This window comes from Sabethes cyaneus, chromosome 3 (assembly GCF_943734655.1).
Source record: "Sabethes cyaneus chromosome 3, idSabCyanKW18_F2, whole genome shotgun sequence".
In the NCBI taxonomy this organism is placed as follows: domain Eukaryota; kingdom Metazoa; phylum Arthropoda; class Insecta; order Diptera; family Culicidae; genus Sabethes; species Sabethes cyaneus.
Genome location: NC_071355.1, coordinates 19,791,327 through 19,806,024, shown reverse-complemented (window position 1 = coordinate 19,806,024; position 14,698 = coordinate 19,791,327). Strand labels below are relative to the sequence as shown.

The 14,698-nt window shown below is 40.5% G+C and overlaps 1 protein-coding gene across 1 annotated transcript; it reads left to right on the top strand.

The window, feature by feature from the left end:
- Positions 1-6,796: 6,796 nt before the first annotated feature.
- On the top strand, positions 6,797-11,959 carry LOC128739346 (uncharacterized). The gene is made up of 6 exons (XM_053834827.1): positions 6,797-6,857; positions 6,973-8,192; positions 8,247-10,805; positions 10,872-11,127; positions 11,191-11,543; positions 11,903-11,959. Exons 1-6 carry the CDS (start codon positions 6,797-6,799, stop codon positions 11,957-11,959), a joined length of 4,506 nt encoding a protein of 1,501 aa, XP_053690802.1.
- Positions 11,960-14,698: the final 2,739 nt, after the last annotated feature.

Here is a 14,698-nt window from a genome sequence, read left to right as displayed (position 1 = left end):
TTCAGCACATGCTGAATAGCTGCTTTTCATGTATGTATAAATACCTCTGTTCAATGCTTATACAGTTGGTTTTGGAGAATTTAAACAGCACAGTGCTGAATATGGGCGTGAAAGTTGCGTTTGTATGACTGTTAGACAACGTATAGTAATACGTTTATTCAGTACGTATAGATATGTTTATTAAACTACTGCTGATAACACTGAAGCTACGTTTATTCCACAGCAGTTCAACATTTGGACAAGCAAAAAGAAAAAAATATGTAGGAAGTATTTGTTTATTTTGTGGGTTGCGTTATTTTCATTTTTGTATTCATATTATTATTATGATTTATAATGAGAGACTTAGTAGGAAATCATTGATTGACTCAAAATTCATCTAGCCCGCCATTTTACTTTTTTCACTCATCCGGATTCGAACTTAGATCTTGTCGGTCGGAAGCCGTCGACGAACACATCTGAGATAATCTGACATATGACAGGCGCCGAGTTTTTAGCCGATGTAGATTTACAAGTTTAAGTTTGGCAAGCGTGGAACAAACCTCGGCTAAAAGATATTTAAGCGCTGCAGAGTAGCTTCTTAAATCATGTTAGGCATCTGCTGTACAAAATTACGCTAGAAACCTTTATTCAGTACATATTAAACAATTATAAACTATTTGTACTAGCTTTCGGCTAGCTGCGAGGAATGTTTGTGGCTGTTCATTTGTGATTAGTAAGCAGCAGGAGTGGCTCATGCTAGTGCCGCAGAGGAGGATTACTTTTGTCACCCCGTCATCACCGATAGTCCGGAGATTATCGCTGCTTCAACCCGCTCGCTGTATGCACATCTATTTGTCATCGGGTCGGATTTAAGGTTTTTCATCCAAAAAAAACAGCAGCACGAGATGGCACGAGAAGGAGTAAGGTTTTCGCGCACCGGCAGCGGGAGCTGGCCATGCGATTGCGGCGCTACCAGCCGTGGTGGCATTGCCCGACCCGATTCATCTCGTTTAGCGAGTCCAACGCGAGTAACTCGATTGAGCCGGTAGTATAGGTTTACTGCTGTATTAATTCACTTGCGAAGAAAATATTTCTAGGAAATATTTTTTTCTAGTCTTAATTCATCAAAAAAAAGTGGGAGTAATACAAATTTGGAGTATAAATTATAAAGTGTAAAATATAAAGTGTCATACAAGTTATTGGTGTTATTGGTTGCCATCAAGTACATTTAATTCCACACCTGCTCTTAGAGGTGCTGCTGATACGTTTGTACGACAATTATTCGACTTTTATTACACACTTCCAACGTTTGTATACATTTAGCAGCGTGTGCGTAACATTCATTCCACTTTTATTTCACTCTTCCACCACGCTTGCTCTCAGCAATGCGGCTGATACGTTTGCGCAACGCTCATTCCACTATTATTCCTAACTTGCTTTCGATAAGCTGCTGATTCGTTTGCTCAACGTTCATTCCACACTTATTCCACTTTTATTCCACACTTGTTCTTAGCAAGGCTGCTGATGCGTTTGAACAACGTCTATTAGACATGCATTTCCATGGTTGCCTTTAAGCAACCGGTATTCTACACCTGCTCTTAGCATTGCTGCTGATACGTTTCCGCAGTGTTAATTCCACTTTTATTCCATACCTATTCCACAGTTGTTTTGAAGTAGGACTACTTCTTTGATTTCTATATTGGGGTGCACTTTAGAAAAACGAAAAGGGAACATGTAACGAAAAGTGGTTATGGTTTGCACGCTTATAACTCAGTCATCCGTCAACAGATTCTAGAGATATTGGTATCAATCGATTGGAAATTTTTCAAAAAATCCATAACAATACAATAGATTCCATGTTTCGCAAACAGACGTTTAATAATTGAGAAAATATTAGACTACATTCATTATTTCATTAATTTAATGTTTTTGCCTTCCCACGCCAATGCTTCCCTAGCACAGATGACAGAAATATATACGAAATGAGCTATGGGTTTTGATTGTATTTAATTTACGCTCTATAGAATCCGCTCGAAAATTGTTGAGCTTCAGTGGGTGCTGCTTGCTCGGAATAAGGCATCGAAGACATTCAAATTCACCAAGCAAGACGCCAACAAACCGAAGAAGCCACCGACTCGTCCGCCAGCGAACGATATGGTTTTTGCTGCTATCAATACCCAGTAAAATCAATGGATCCTCGCTGCAAGCCGTTAGAAGTAAATCGCCGCTAGCCACAATTGTGACGTTTCAAGGTTGGACGCATTTGTGAAAAAGGTTTTGAAATTAGCTGTCGAAAAGCTGGTCCAAACAAAAAGAACAGGCGATTCCGATTCGTTCATGGTTGATAAAACGGACGAAAACAATTTATCTTTGCTAACTGCTGCAAAGGCGGCTCCGATTAAAGCTGTACTAGTAAATATGCGATGGTGCCCCCGAACAAAAATCTACTAAGCCAATGAAAACCGTAGCAAAGGCACCGAAAGCCCCAGAGTCAAAGGAAGTCGTTCCAGCGGAGAAGGTGCCCGAAAAAAACTGCTGCCTAGATGTAAATTTCGTTGATTTGCATTACTAATATCTGGTAGAAAACAATCAGTTCTTTTAAGAACTACTGAATAAAAGTATACGAAGCAGTAAAATTGATTTTTCTCACATTTTAAAGTGATGCTGACAGTTTAGTATGAGCGTTCGAAGTACGAGCCCGTCAGAAATTACATGTTTAAACTGTATTAAGACAAACCTTCCGAAGAATATTTCTGAACAAAATTGTTCATATACCTACACATGCAAAATAATACGAATTTAAGATTCTTGCTAAAAGCATGAAACGAGTAAGCCACATTATCTGGCAAAAGAAAACTGCGCCACTTCGTAATTCGAGACTAAGCGTTTAGTGAGAAAATCGAATTGCATCTTCATTTATATATTAGGCCCTAAAAAGGGCTAATTGTTGTATAGTTACAGAAGCCTGACCAGATTTTACTATAGGCCGGTATACTTTGGTACCTTCCGAGACGGCGCGCTTGGCAAACTCACCCGGCACAACCACACACAACTGTGAGTGCACGTCTGCCATGCCCGTTGCCGTGCCATCCCTGTCGGCATCAAATGAAAGAATATAGCGTTGCTCTCCTAGTGGCGTGGCTTCTTCTTCTTTTTCCTATCGCGCTTTGCGGCCTTTCCACTGGTTTTCGGTGGCATGAAGACGATGCTTCATATTAGGTTGCTCTGCAGAAACTGGTAGCTCTTCATTAAGGAAGCACCGGACACCGGTTTTGTTCAAACAATGTACGGAGTACGGTTTCGTTGTACCGCCTTTCTTTCGTGTCTATGATTCTCTGCCCTACGTTGTTCCGCCTTTGTTACAACTTGCTGCCGTTTGCTCTGGTATATAATCAGAAGTAAGCCGGCGAACGGCATCATTTTCGCATTGGCTTGGCATCGGTCGGTACGTAGTGATGTCCGATTTTTGACGTAGGACTACGTCTTTGTTTACTATACTGGGACTGGGTAGCACTTTGTAAAAACGAGAAATAGAAGTGTAACGTTTGAATGAAATATTTCAAACGCTAATAGCTACTATACTACTGAACGAAACATAACAGTTAATATGTCGTTGGATAGATAAAATGTCCAGCAATTTTATAGTAACATACTAATAATAATTTTTTATACGCTAAATAGTGAAAATGTGTGTAAAGATTCAAGGTCGAATTTTTCCATACATTTCCCTTGTTATCGCCTAGCTTCACAGGCACGGACGACAATTAGATACACCAAAGGATTTGGATCCAAATGATAACCTTGAGACCACTTTGTAAGCCACACCCCTTTTCCAATCCAATCGGCAACATCGATGGCTATTGACGGCAACACCGGTCCCAAAGACAAGCAAAATCAGAGGGCAATGGCCAACGTGAATCCCACACGATGCACTTAACATTACATTTTGCATTATCCCCAAAAATGGCGAAAGCAACGGCATTTGGCGGCAAACACCAGCGATCGGAGCCAACAACGATAGCAATCGGGAGGTAACGATAGCATTTTTGGCGGCTATTGGAGGCAAATCCAAGGACCTTTGCGGCATCTAATGTCATTTTCGATGACAATTCGAGGCACCCAATAGCATTTTGGCGGTTATTTTCGCAAACCAACAGCAAATGGAAGCAAATCGACTGACGGGCAGCAGCAAATTCAGCAGTAGGCCGTTGTGGTCTTAAACAGTTCTTATAAGAACTAGAGTAATTGAAGAATCAAAAGAATTTTCTTCACTTTTCTAAATGGTTAACGTTTCAACGTTCCATGGAAAATGCTTGCTCATTCAGCGTCGGATAATCATTCGAGCAGCAGCAGCAATTGATCTGGTTTCCCCCACCACCTCACTAGCTTACAAGCAGCAGCGGCAGTGCCAGTGACTATAAAATGGTATTCTTGGTTCGCCGTCTGCACATTCATCGCACAATCGCACTGACGGACGGTCAGCATTTACCATCGACAGCTGTTGGTGGCGAAAGCAACGGCATTTGGCGGCAAACACCAGCGATCGGAGCCAACAACGATAGCAATCGGGAGGTAACGATAGCATTTTTGGCGGCTATTGGAGGCAAATCCAAGGACCTTTGCGGCATCTAATGTCATTTTCGATGACAATTCGAGGCACCCAATAGCATTTTGGCGGTTATTTTCGCAAACCAACAGCAAATGGAAGCAAATCGACTGACGGGCAGCAGCAAATTCAGCAGTAGGCCGTTGTGGTCTTAAACAGTTCTTATAAGAACTAGAGTAATTGAAGAATCAAAAGAATTTTCTTCACTTTTCTAAATGGTTAACGTTTCAACGTTCCATGGAAAATGCTTGCTCATTCAGCGTCGGATAATCATTCGAGCAGCAGCAGCAATTGATCTGGTTTCCCCCACCACCTCACTAGCTTACAAGCAGCAGCGGCAGTGCCAGTGACTATAAAATGGTATTCTTGGTTCGCCGTCTGCACATTCATCGCACAATCGCACTGACGGACGGTCAGCATTTACCATCGACAGCTATTGGTGGCGAAAGCAACGGCATTTAGCGGCAAGACCGGTTATTGGTGGCAACACCGATTGTTGACTGCACTGAAGAGGTTGATGTTACTTGTAACCAATGGCCCTTTTAAGGGCCGCAAACTAATTAAATGAAGCATAATCAGAATTTATCTCAAATGTGCAAAATGGTTTTGATTATTATTTGTAACCAACGGCCAGAAACTATTTGAAGGAAGTTGGTTCAAATATCAAACTACGCATAACATATTTATTACAATGATCTGTGGGCTGGCCATTCATTGCTATTTCAACCTTTGTGAAATACAGTAGTGATTTATTAAAGAATTCGCTATGTCTAAATGGTTGCAGGCGTTATATTTACGTAACCACCGTAAACGTATTCGTGAACAAGTGGCTGGTGTAGTAATTGAACCAAGGATATCCTTAACAGGAGCAGAGCGTACTAGATTATCACGCAAACGAAAGCGTGAGAGTGCTTCTAGTTCGGCAGGTGAAGTTGCAAGTTTGTCGCACGAAGAGGCATCGCCCGCAGATATCAATCCATCGCATACCGTTATAATTCCGTCACATGAAATGACAGGTAAACATATTTATAGAAAATTATCGCATGCTATTTGAGCTGTTTAGAAAGAAGTTCATAATAAATTTCGTAGCGAAATTACAAAAATACACTACAACTCAGTGCATTGATGGCAACAAATGTTTGTTTATTCGTGAATCTAAAATTGAATCTAAAATTTCAACTTAAATTAGTTGTGAAAATCTGGTGAATACTTAAATTACATAGTGGATCGTGAAACAATGTTCAAACTATCTCTGCTCTATTTACTCTATTTACTGCTAAATTGCTAGGGAATAGTAGGGAAGTGAACTGCTTGTATCCTCATGACTCAAGAAATGCACCGATTTTATTGTCCAGTCCCAGATATACCTGGCTGAGCTTCTATCAAGCAGTTATTAATAATTGTGTAAGACAGATTATCTAGTTTGGCATATTATTTAGTATCAATGGCAATTTCATTCTTACTATTTATTATTTGTGAAGATATCTTATATCACATTATACTAAGTTTGAAACGGTTGAGTGCTTTAAAGAAAGGGATGAAATTGATTCAAATGTAAATTGGGTAACATGATCATCTAAAAGCGGTATTTTTGTTTTCGGTTCGCTCAGTACATGCTAAATCATTGTCAGTATTATATACCTTCGGGAATCTCTCAGCATCGCGTTGCCCCAATGTAAAATATCAAACGCCTAATGAAAATTACCATAATTTGCATTCCATATCCCACGCAACCACAGAATTGGATATAAATAACCTAAAGGTTAAAGAATTTAAATAACCTTTAACATTTTAGACTCAGTACACTGATTCATCTGTAACAAACTAGTAATAGTATTATTAAATGCGCTGACTTTGACATATTCCTGTATATTCAATCGTCACAGTCTACTTCGTATCAATATTTTGATTTGACATGTATTCTAATTATTCATTTACTTGATGGCGTTTGATGAATTCGACAAGTTTCTACATCGAATTTTGAACGTGCTGACCAGGAATTTGCTAAACGTTTCATACAAAATGAGTTCGGTGCTGTATGCAGTGTCTGTGACAGATTATGGTTTGTTAACGATTTGAAACCTATAACACAAGATTTTGCAACAGTATTGCAAGAGAGTGGATCGTTTGAATCAGTTAATGGATTTCAAGTATGCCAAACTTGTCGCAGCAATCTGAAACAACGAAAAATTCCAACATTATCTAAAACTAATGGGTTTGCCTATCCGCAAGTACCGACGGGTTTACCGCCGCTCGATCCTATTGCAGAAAGGTTAGTGTCACCTCGCTTACCTTTCATGCAAATACGTCGTTTGCGCTTTGCTGCAGGTAAGCTGCAATGCTTTAATAGTTTCATTATTATTCGTCTACACAATCTTTAATCACAGGTAGTTACTCGATTGTTGGTCAAGTAATCAATTGCCCCGTAGATGTAGGTGAGATGTTGCGCTCCCTTCCTCGTCAACTTGACGACGATCAAGCGTTTAATGTATTCATCAAAAAACATGTGATACACAAGTCTTCCTACCTGTCCGGATTCGTTAAGAAATCGGTAGTTAAAGCTTGGCTTACGTATTTAGTTAAAACGCCATTGTACCGCAGATACGGTATCGTTATGGACGGTAATAGAATAGAAGATCTAGATAACAGTGCTCCGGATGATCGGATTGCATTGGAAACCATTGATTTCGATAATGAAACAGAGTTGCTACTGGGTCAACAAGAAACGCTTTTATGGAATGAAGACAAATGCCTAGAAATCACCCCCGCTCAAAACAAGATCCCCTTGTCTATAATCTATGATGAGCATGGCGAAGAGCTGTCATATCCTGCCATTTATTTCGGCTGTCCGCGTGAATTTAGACCAGGCGTACGCGTGACGTACTTTATGATTGCTTCTAGCGAAACTCGTCGTTGTGATAGACGAGGAGCAAAGCCACAGCACGTATTATACATGGCGATGAAAGTTCTTCGTTTACGAGTTTCGGAAGGATTGCAATGCACCTTTAAGTGTATGGGCACCGCGAATGTTACTCGCGGCGATCTTCAGAATAGGGAATTTATGGAGCAATGCATTAACCGGAATCTATCGTTCCTGAAAACCATTCCGAACTCAGTCCAGTACTGGCAGCAAAGGAAAAGGGATCTTTTTGCCATGATGCGCCAACTTGGTAAGCCTACGATGTTCCTAACACTTAGTGCGAACGAAACAAAGTGGCCTCACCTGCTCAAAACTCTATACCGGTTATCCGAAAGAGAAAATAACACCGAGTTAACAAATCCAATGCAGGAATTGACTGCCTTACAGAGAGCAACATTGGTCAACAATGATCCGGTTACGTGCTGCGCATACTTCAATAAGCTTGTGGACACGATTATGATTCTGTTAACGTCGCCAAAGTACAACATATTTGGAAAATATCAAGTAGTTGATTATTTCAAGCGGATCGAATTCCAACATCGGGGTAGTCCACACGCGCATATCTTGCTATGGTTGAAAAATGACCCACGTGAAGCAGTCGGAGAGAATATGACCGATACCGTGCGGTTGATTGATGAACTCTGTTCCGTCAAGGCCGAGGATTTACCGGATACCTATGGTTATCAGGTAAATCTACTGTCCATGTGTTGTACTTCGGCATATTCAATTTGTTTATTCTAGGTTCATAAACATACATTCACTTGCTATAAGAAGAATGAAAACCGCTGTCGGTTCAACATTCCTTATTGGCCCATGGACCAAACCAGGATACTCGTTCCTATTGCTTCGGATGATAGCCGCCGCGATCAGTTGGTTAGAAAGGCCAAGAAAATGCGCGAAGTACTAGATACAAATGCATTCGACACACTGGAATCGTTTCTTCTTGAATGTAATTGTACAATGGATAAATACCTCGATGTTATCCGTGCAACCATTCGCCGTCCCACTGTTTTGCTCAAACGATCCATGTCTGAACTTTGGACAAACTCGTTTAATCCGTGGATAGCTCGAAATCTGCTCTCGAATATGGACTTGCAGTTTATATTGGATGAATATTCGTGTGCTGCGTATGTTGTCGAATATGTGAACAAAACCAATCGAGGAATAAGTTGCCTTCAACGAGATCTTATCGCACTACAAGAACAATTTCCTGATCAAGACTATACTGAACTTCTGAAGAAACTGAGCATCAAAATGCTCAACTCCGTGGAGATGTCGGCCCAGGAGGCGGCATGGTATCTTTTACGTCAACCGATGTCAGAAGCAAGTCGAGCGATACAATTCATACCAACGATGTGGCCGCATGAGCGTACGAAATCAAGAAAGCGAAATGCACGAATGGATGAAGAGGGAATCGACGACAGTTCAACTGATGTCTGGACATTAAATATCGTGCAAAAGTATGAAGCGCGGCTCGGTCTAGATGATGTATGTCTAGCCGATTTTGCAGCAAATTACACAAAAGAACGAAATGGTACTAATTCATATAAGATCCGCCGTTTTTCCCGTATACTGCAGTGGTGTGGCTACGAGATGGCAAAGCTCTTTGAGTATAAGCGAGAGATGGTGGTGTTGTTTATACCATTTCGGAATGAAATGTGCGATGTTCTCGACAATAACAAGTTTCTTCAACTCTACGACCAAAACGAAGCAGCAATTCTAGCGAAGCGCAAGCAATATGATTGTGAGCTCAATCTTGAACATATCGTTGACGAGTATTTGCGGTTGTGTATTGAGGATGAATCAGGTGTACAGGAAACGGATGCTAATGTTAAGCGTGCTGAGTGCACGAGAACCATTGCAATGGAACCAAATGACGATGATATTGTACTGCTACCCACTAACGCCTTATCGGCGGTCATTAAACAACGCACCTCGGTAATGACCAGTCAAGAATATTGCAGTTTAATGCGGAAGACAAATCCGGAACAGCGCGCTCTGATTCTTCACGTTATCGACAGCCTCCATTGTTTCGATGAAACCAGAAAACCGCTGCAATTGTTTTTCACCGGGCCGGCCGGGTGCGGCAAAACTTTCACGCTTCGTATTGTGATGGAGACATATAACCGCTTCAGTCAAGCTCATAACTCTCTAAACAACGCCTATGTTGCTTGCGCATCTACCGGAAAGGCAGCGGTAGCTATTGGTGGTACGACGGTGCATTCCGCTTTCCATATAACAATGGATCGGCGGCATCATGGAAAGCTAGGTTTCGAGATGCTCCAATTGTATCGCAATTCATTTGCCAATATTAAGCTAATTATAATCGATGAGATCAGCATGATTGGTGCAAACATTTTGAACACTGTTCATACGCGACTGCAAAATATTAGTGGCAACTATGATGATGCTTTTGGCGGAAAAGACATTTTACTATGTGGAGATTTTCGTCAGTTACCGCCAGTAAATGCTAGAGCCCCGTTTAAACCTGTGAACAATTCCTTAGGAGGTGCTTCACTCTGGCAGTCTTTGAAATTCTTCCCACTGCGTCAAGTTATGCGACAGAGTGACACTGAATTCTCATCCATACTCACAAAAATCGGAAACGGCGAACAATTATCGGATGACGAGACTAAAGTCATTGAGGGGAGATTCCGTACAGCTGAATGGTGCCAGGAAAATGTACCGAACGCAATTCGCTTATTCCATAGGAACACCGATGTAGAAGCATTCAATCAGAAAACATTGAGTCTTCGGCAAGGATTAGATCATACTGCTGAGGATGTAATAACTGGACATAGAGATGCTACCCAGCTGACGAGTGCCCGCACCAAACTATATCGCATGAGCGTCGCTGAAACCGGATGCCTTCCGTACATGTTACGATTGGTTGTGGGAATGTCGTATATGATAACTACGAACGTGGAAGTAGCAGACGGCATTGTAAATGGTGCGATTGGCGAGCTTATGTTCATTGAGTTCGCAGAAACTGAAGAGCAATCCGCCTGTCGATTGTGGTTCAAGTTTCAGAATGACACAGTTGGCGCTCAACTTCGAATCAAGTCAAGGCCGATAGTGTTTTCGAAGCCCGGTGTACTCAGACAAGACTGGACACCTATCAGTAAGCGATCCGCCAATATCAAACTTAGCAGCGCTATTAAATGTAAACGAGCTCAATTCCCCGTCGTTAGTGCTTGTGCACTCACCATACATAAATCGCAAGGTGGAACATTCTCAGAAGTCGTTGTCGACTACGACAGAAGTCAGGAGCAGCAGTTAGTATATGTTGCGATGTCGAGAGTAAGTTCATTGCAAGGTTTGTACCTAACAAACTCAACGAACTCGTTCAAATTTCACCATGCGAAGGGCAGTAATACTCCCAAAATGAAAGAATTGCGTACAGAGATGAGTCGACTAGAGAACCACAGATTGGTAACAATTCGGGATGAACTGATTGAATTCGTAACCAGCGGCAACCATTCTTTCGTGCTAGTTAGTCTAAATATTCAGAGCTTCAATGCTCATTCTGAAGATGTATCAACTGATCCCGTTCTTAGACTGGCAGATGTCTTTGCGTTCAGCGAAACATGGGCAAACAATAACGCATCGTTAGCAATGGAAGGTTCGTTATATTCATTCTATTTCTTTCAATAATTGTTACGCATTATTTTATCTATTTTTGCAGGGTATACCTGTATCACGCATTTTAAACGAGAAAACCAACGTGCTGGTGGAGTTGCCATTTTCGTGAAAAGTGAATTTGCAACTATGTCATCCCAACACGAAATTATAAAAGCGAGTGAGGTACATGACGCTATGCTTCTAGACGCGGAAAATTTTGGAGATATCTGCGCTGCAGAATTGTTTATTGACGGAAGCAAAACAATCTTATTCGCCGTTTATATCTCACCGAATACGTCACTGAAACTGATACAACTGTTTTTAACTCGACATCTGTTTTACTCGAATTATGAAACCCCAACAATAGTGACAGGTGACTTCAATGTGGATATCTCTAAAGAGGAGAATAGCGATTTGGTAAATTTCATGACGGAATGGATGAAATTTGATCTCGTGACTGATCCCAGACAGGCAACAACCCTGGGAGGTTCATGCATCGATCTTACTTTTTCGAGGAATATTCCGGTATTGTCTACGAAAAGGTACGTGTCGTACTTTTCGTATCATCGTCCTCAGTTCACGTTGCTATCAAGTTAAAATTGATAAAGCCGAGACGATCGTTTTCTACCACAGCCCTAGAGTAAGTAAGGTTTAACAGTATCGACTTACATTGAATTGATTGATTGAATTGATTTGTTCTGTTAACAAATACTAAAACTTAGAAAGTTTTGTAAGTTTCACATCCTACTATTTATTTCAGTCATATATTTCAACAGTGGTCATTCGCCTTGCCAACAATCGCTCCCGATGAACCCTTTTCGATTGGCAGCTAAATTTATTTTATCACGATTTACTGTTTCTTGATAACCGAGCCACGGTGCCTGATTTTGAACTCGCGATTTTGGGGCCATTTGTGATGGCATTGAATACTTTAAATTAATCTTTTGTAAGTATCAAATCTGTTAGCAATCATCAAATGTTAATCATAGTCACATAATGCTATGTTCCACATAGTTGACGCTTATATTGAAATCGATTTTCTATCGATTCATCCCTTTGCTGGCATTCTTTAACAGTTTACTCCTACAATCGGTCCCCGAACAACTCATAAATTGCTTATCTTAAATTTAAGCAATAAATAAGTATTGTATTTTTATATTTCTTATTTCTTATATTTTTTGATAAAACTAATTCATTTCTACTTTACAGTGATTTGGTATTTCCTATCACTCCTCTATTAGCGGGCAACCATCATCCTAGAGTCTAAAGGACCGAATAGCGACATCCATCTATTTATTGGCAACAGTAATTATAGTACTGATTTTTAAGATGTGCTATCAGCTCAAACATAGTTCTTTTCAGGGCCACCAAACAATTTCAAACGGTTTTTTTCAAAACCACCATTGATTCAATGAAGAATAAAATCAGAATATTTCGCTCTTCTTTTACAAATAAACACTCAAACAATGATACTCACAAATACTCAAATATGCATATGCCAGAAATGCAGTTTACATTAGTCTTTGATTTAATGATCAGACATAGTTATACTTCATCGATTAAAACATGTTATCAATATAATGAGTATTATATGACACAGTCCTACGTCACCCTTTCGTACAACCCTTAGGGCTGTATACCTTGTAGTTTTTCAGTTAATCGATTAGTTAATAATCGATTACTTTTTAGGCGGCCAATAATCGACATCGATTAATCGGCGCTGCATAATCAATTATTCGAAATAATCGATTGGTTATAACCTTTACGTCCCCGACACCAAAAAATAGCATTGCGTCCCGTAATACTGTCCACGGGTGTCTTGGAATGTGCAGTCATACTTAGGCTAGTTACATAGAAATCGTGAAGACCGCAATTTTTGGTTTTTGTATAGAAAAAGACGAAGGGTATTACCCAGTTTTCTAAAAATTTTGAATTATCGTTTGACGATGGCACGGTTTATATCTAGATTAAGGGACCAAACTATTTTTAGGCTTCAGCGTGGTATTTAAACCGGCCTACTGTGTGCAAACTGGATGATTAAAAGTAAAGTCTTGGGGTTAAACATCCTTTCTAAGATTTGACCCATTTTTATCGACAGACTTCACAGCCAGCTATCAGAGTACAAGACAGTTACGGGGCTATTGCAAAAATCCTACTGACTATCTAATAGCATTGCCTAGCTGAGATTTGAACATACGACTACTGGTTTCTTAGATCGGCATCGTACCACGAAACCAACGAACTGGCTGATTGCGTGTGGCTAATTTAGAAGGTAAGCGCCTGCCACTGTAATAATTAAATTTGTTAGAAATTGTCAGACAATAAAATTTTAAATAATCCGGCATAATCGATCGGCCAGTTAATCGATTATCTAATAATCGGAACATAAAGCAATCGATTAAAAATTAATCGATTATTTTAGCGGATAATCGATTAGTTCGATTAATCGAGAAGTAATCGGACATCACTATCGGTACGGTACAGAGCAGACAGCAGAGAGTTGCGGTTATATCTCCCTCACTGGACTCGGCAAACTGGTAAAACGCAGCGCAGCGGCAGCAGCAGCAGCGGATCATTGTTTGATGTAGAGTGAGTGCGCCGAACGCGTTGGTACCGGAGCATCGATCTATTATCAGCTGTATTAGAATATTTGGTTGCGGGAGCGGAAGAGCTTCAATCAATGGAAAATGCTCTGTTCGGTAACCATTGTCACCATTGCCCTGGGAGGTGTTGTGTCAAACATTCAAGCCATTCTGCTGGCCGGATTTTCAACCACATAATTTACCACAACCCGTCCTTTTTAGGACGAACGAATTTGTTTATGAAGAGATGAAAATTTTCTGTACTAAATTTCCAAATGTCGCTGATTCTTTAAATCATGAAGAATTTCTTCTGATTTGATCTATAAAACGTTAAATATGTGGTGACTCACCATGCGGTCTTCTAACTCATGACGTTGCACGTTGCTTTAATTTTATTTTTGCTAAAAATTTTTGCCTTCCCACGCCAACGCTTCCCTAACACGGATGACAGAAATGTATAGGAAAAGAGCTATGGATTAAATTCCCTTTGAATCAAAGGAATCAAAGTTTGATTGTATTTAATTTACGCTCTATAGAATCCGCTCGAAAATCGTTGAGCTTCAGCCGTTCTTCCCCGGAAGAAGGCAACGAAGACATCCAAATTCACTAAGCGAGACGCCAATAAACCGAAGAGTCAACGGATCCTCGTTGCAAGCCGTCTAGAAGTATATCGCCGCCAGCTACAATTGTGACGTTTCAAGGTTGGACACATTCGTGAAAAAGGCTTTGAAGTTAGTTTTCAACAAGAGAAAGCTGGTCCAAACAAAGAACTGGCGCTTCCGGTTCGTTCGCCTACCAAACTTGCTAGCGAGAAGCAAGATTACTAAGTCAAAGAAGACCATAACAAAGGCACCGAAAACTCCAAAGCCAAAAGAAGTTCTAACGGAGAATGCTGTCCGAAAAAAGTTGCTACCAAGCAGTAAATTTCTTCGATTTGTATTATTAACAGCTGGTAGAAAACAATCAGTTCTTTCAAGAACTACTGAATAA

Excerpts from the sequence above, each read along its gene's own strand:
- LOC128739346 (XM_053834827.1), top strand. The coding sequence starts at position 6,797 with ATGGGTTTGCCTATCCGCAAGTACCGACGGGTTTACCGCCGCTCGATC. Across the intron at positions 10,806-10,871 it reads TATATGTTGCGATGTCGAGA|GGCAGTAATACTCCCAAAAT; the intron begins GTAAGTTCATTG and ends CACCATGCGAAG. Across the intron at positions 11,128-11,190 it reads CGCATCGTTAGCAATGGAAG|GGTATACCTGTATCACGCAT; the intron begins GTTCGTTATATT and ends CTATTTTTGCAG.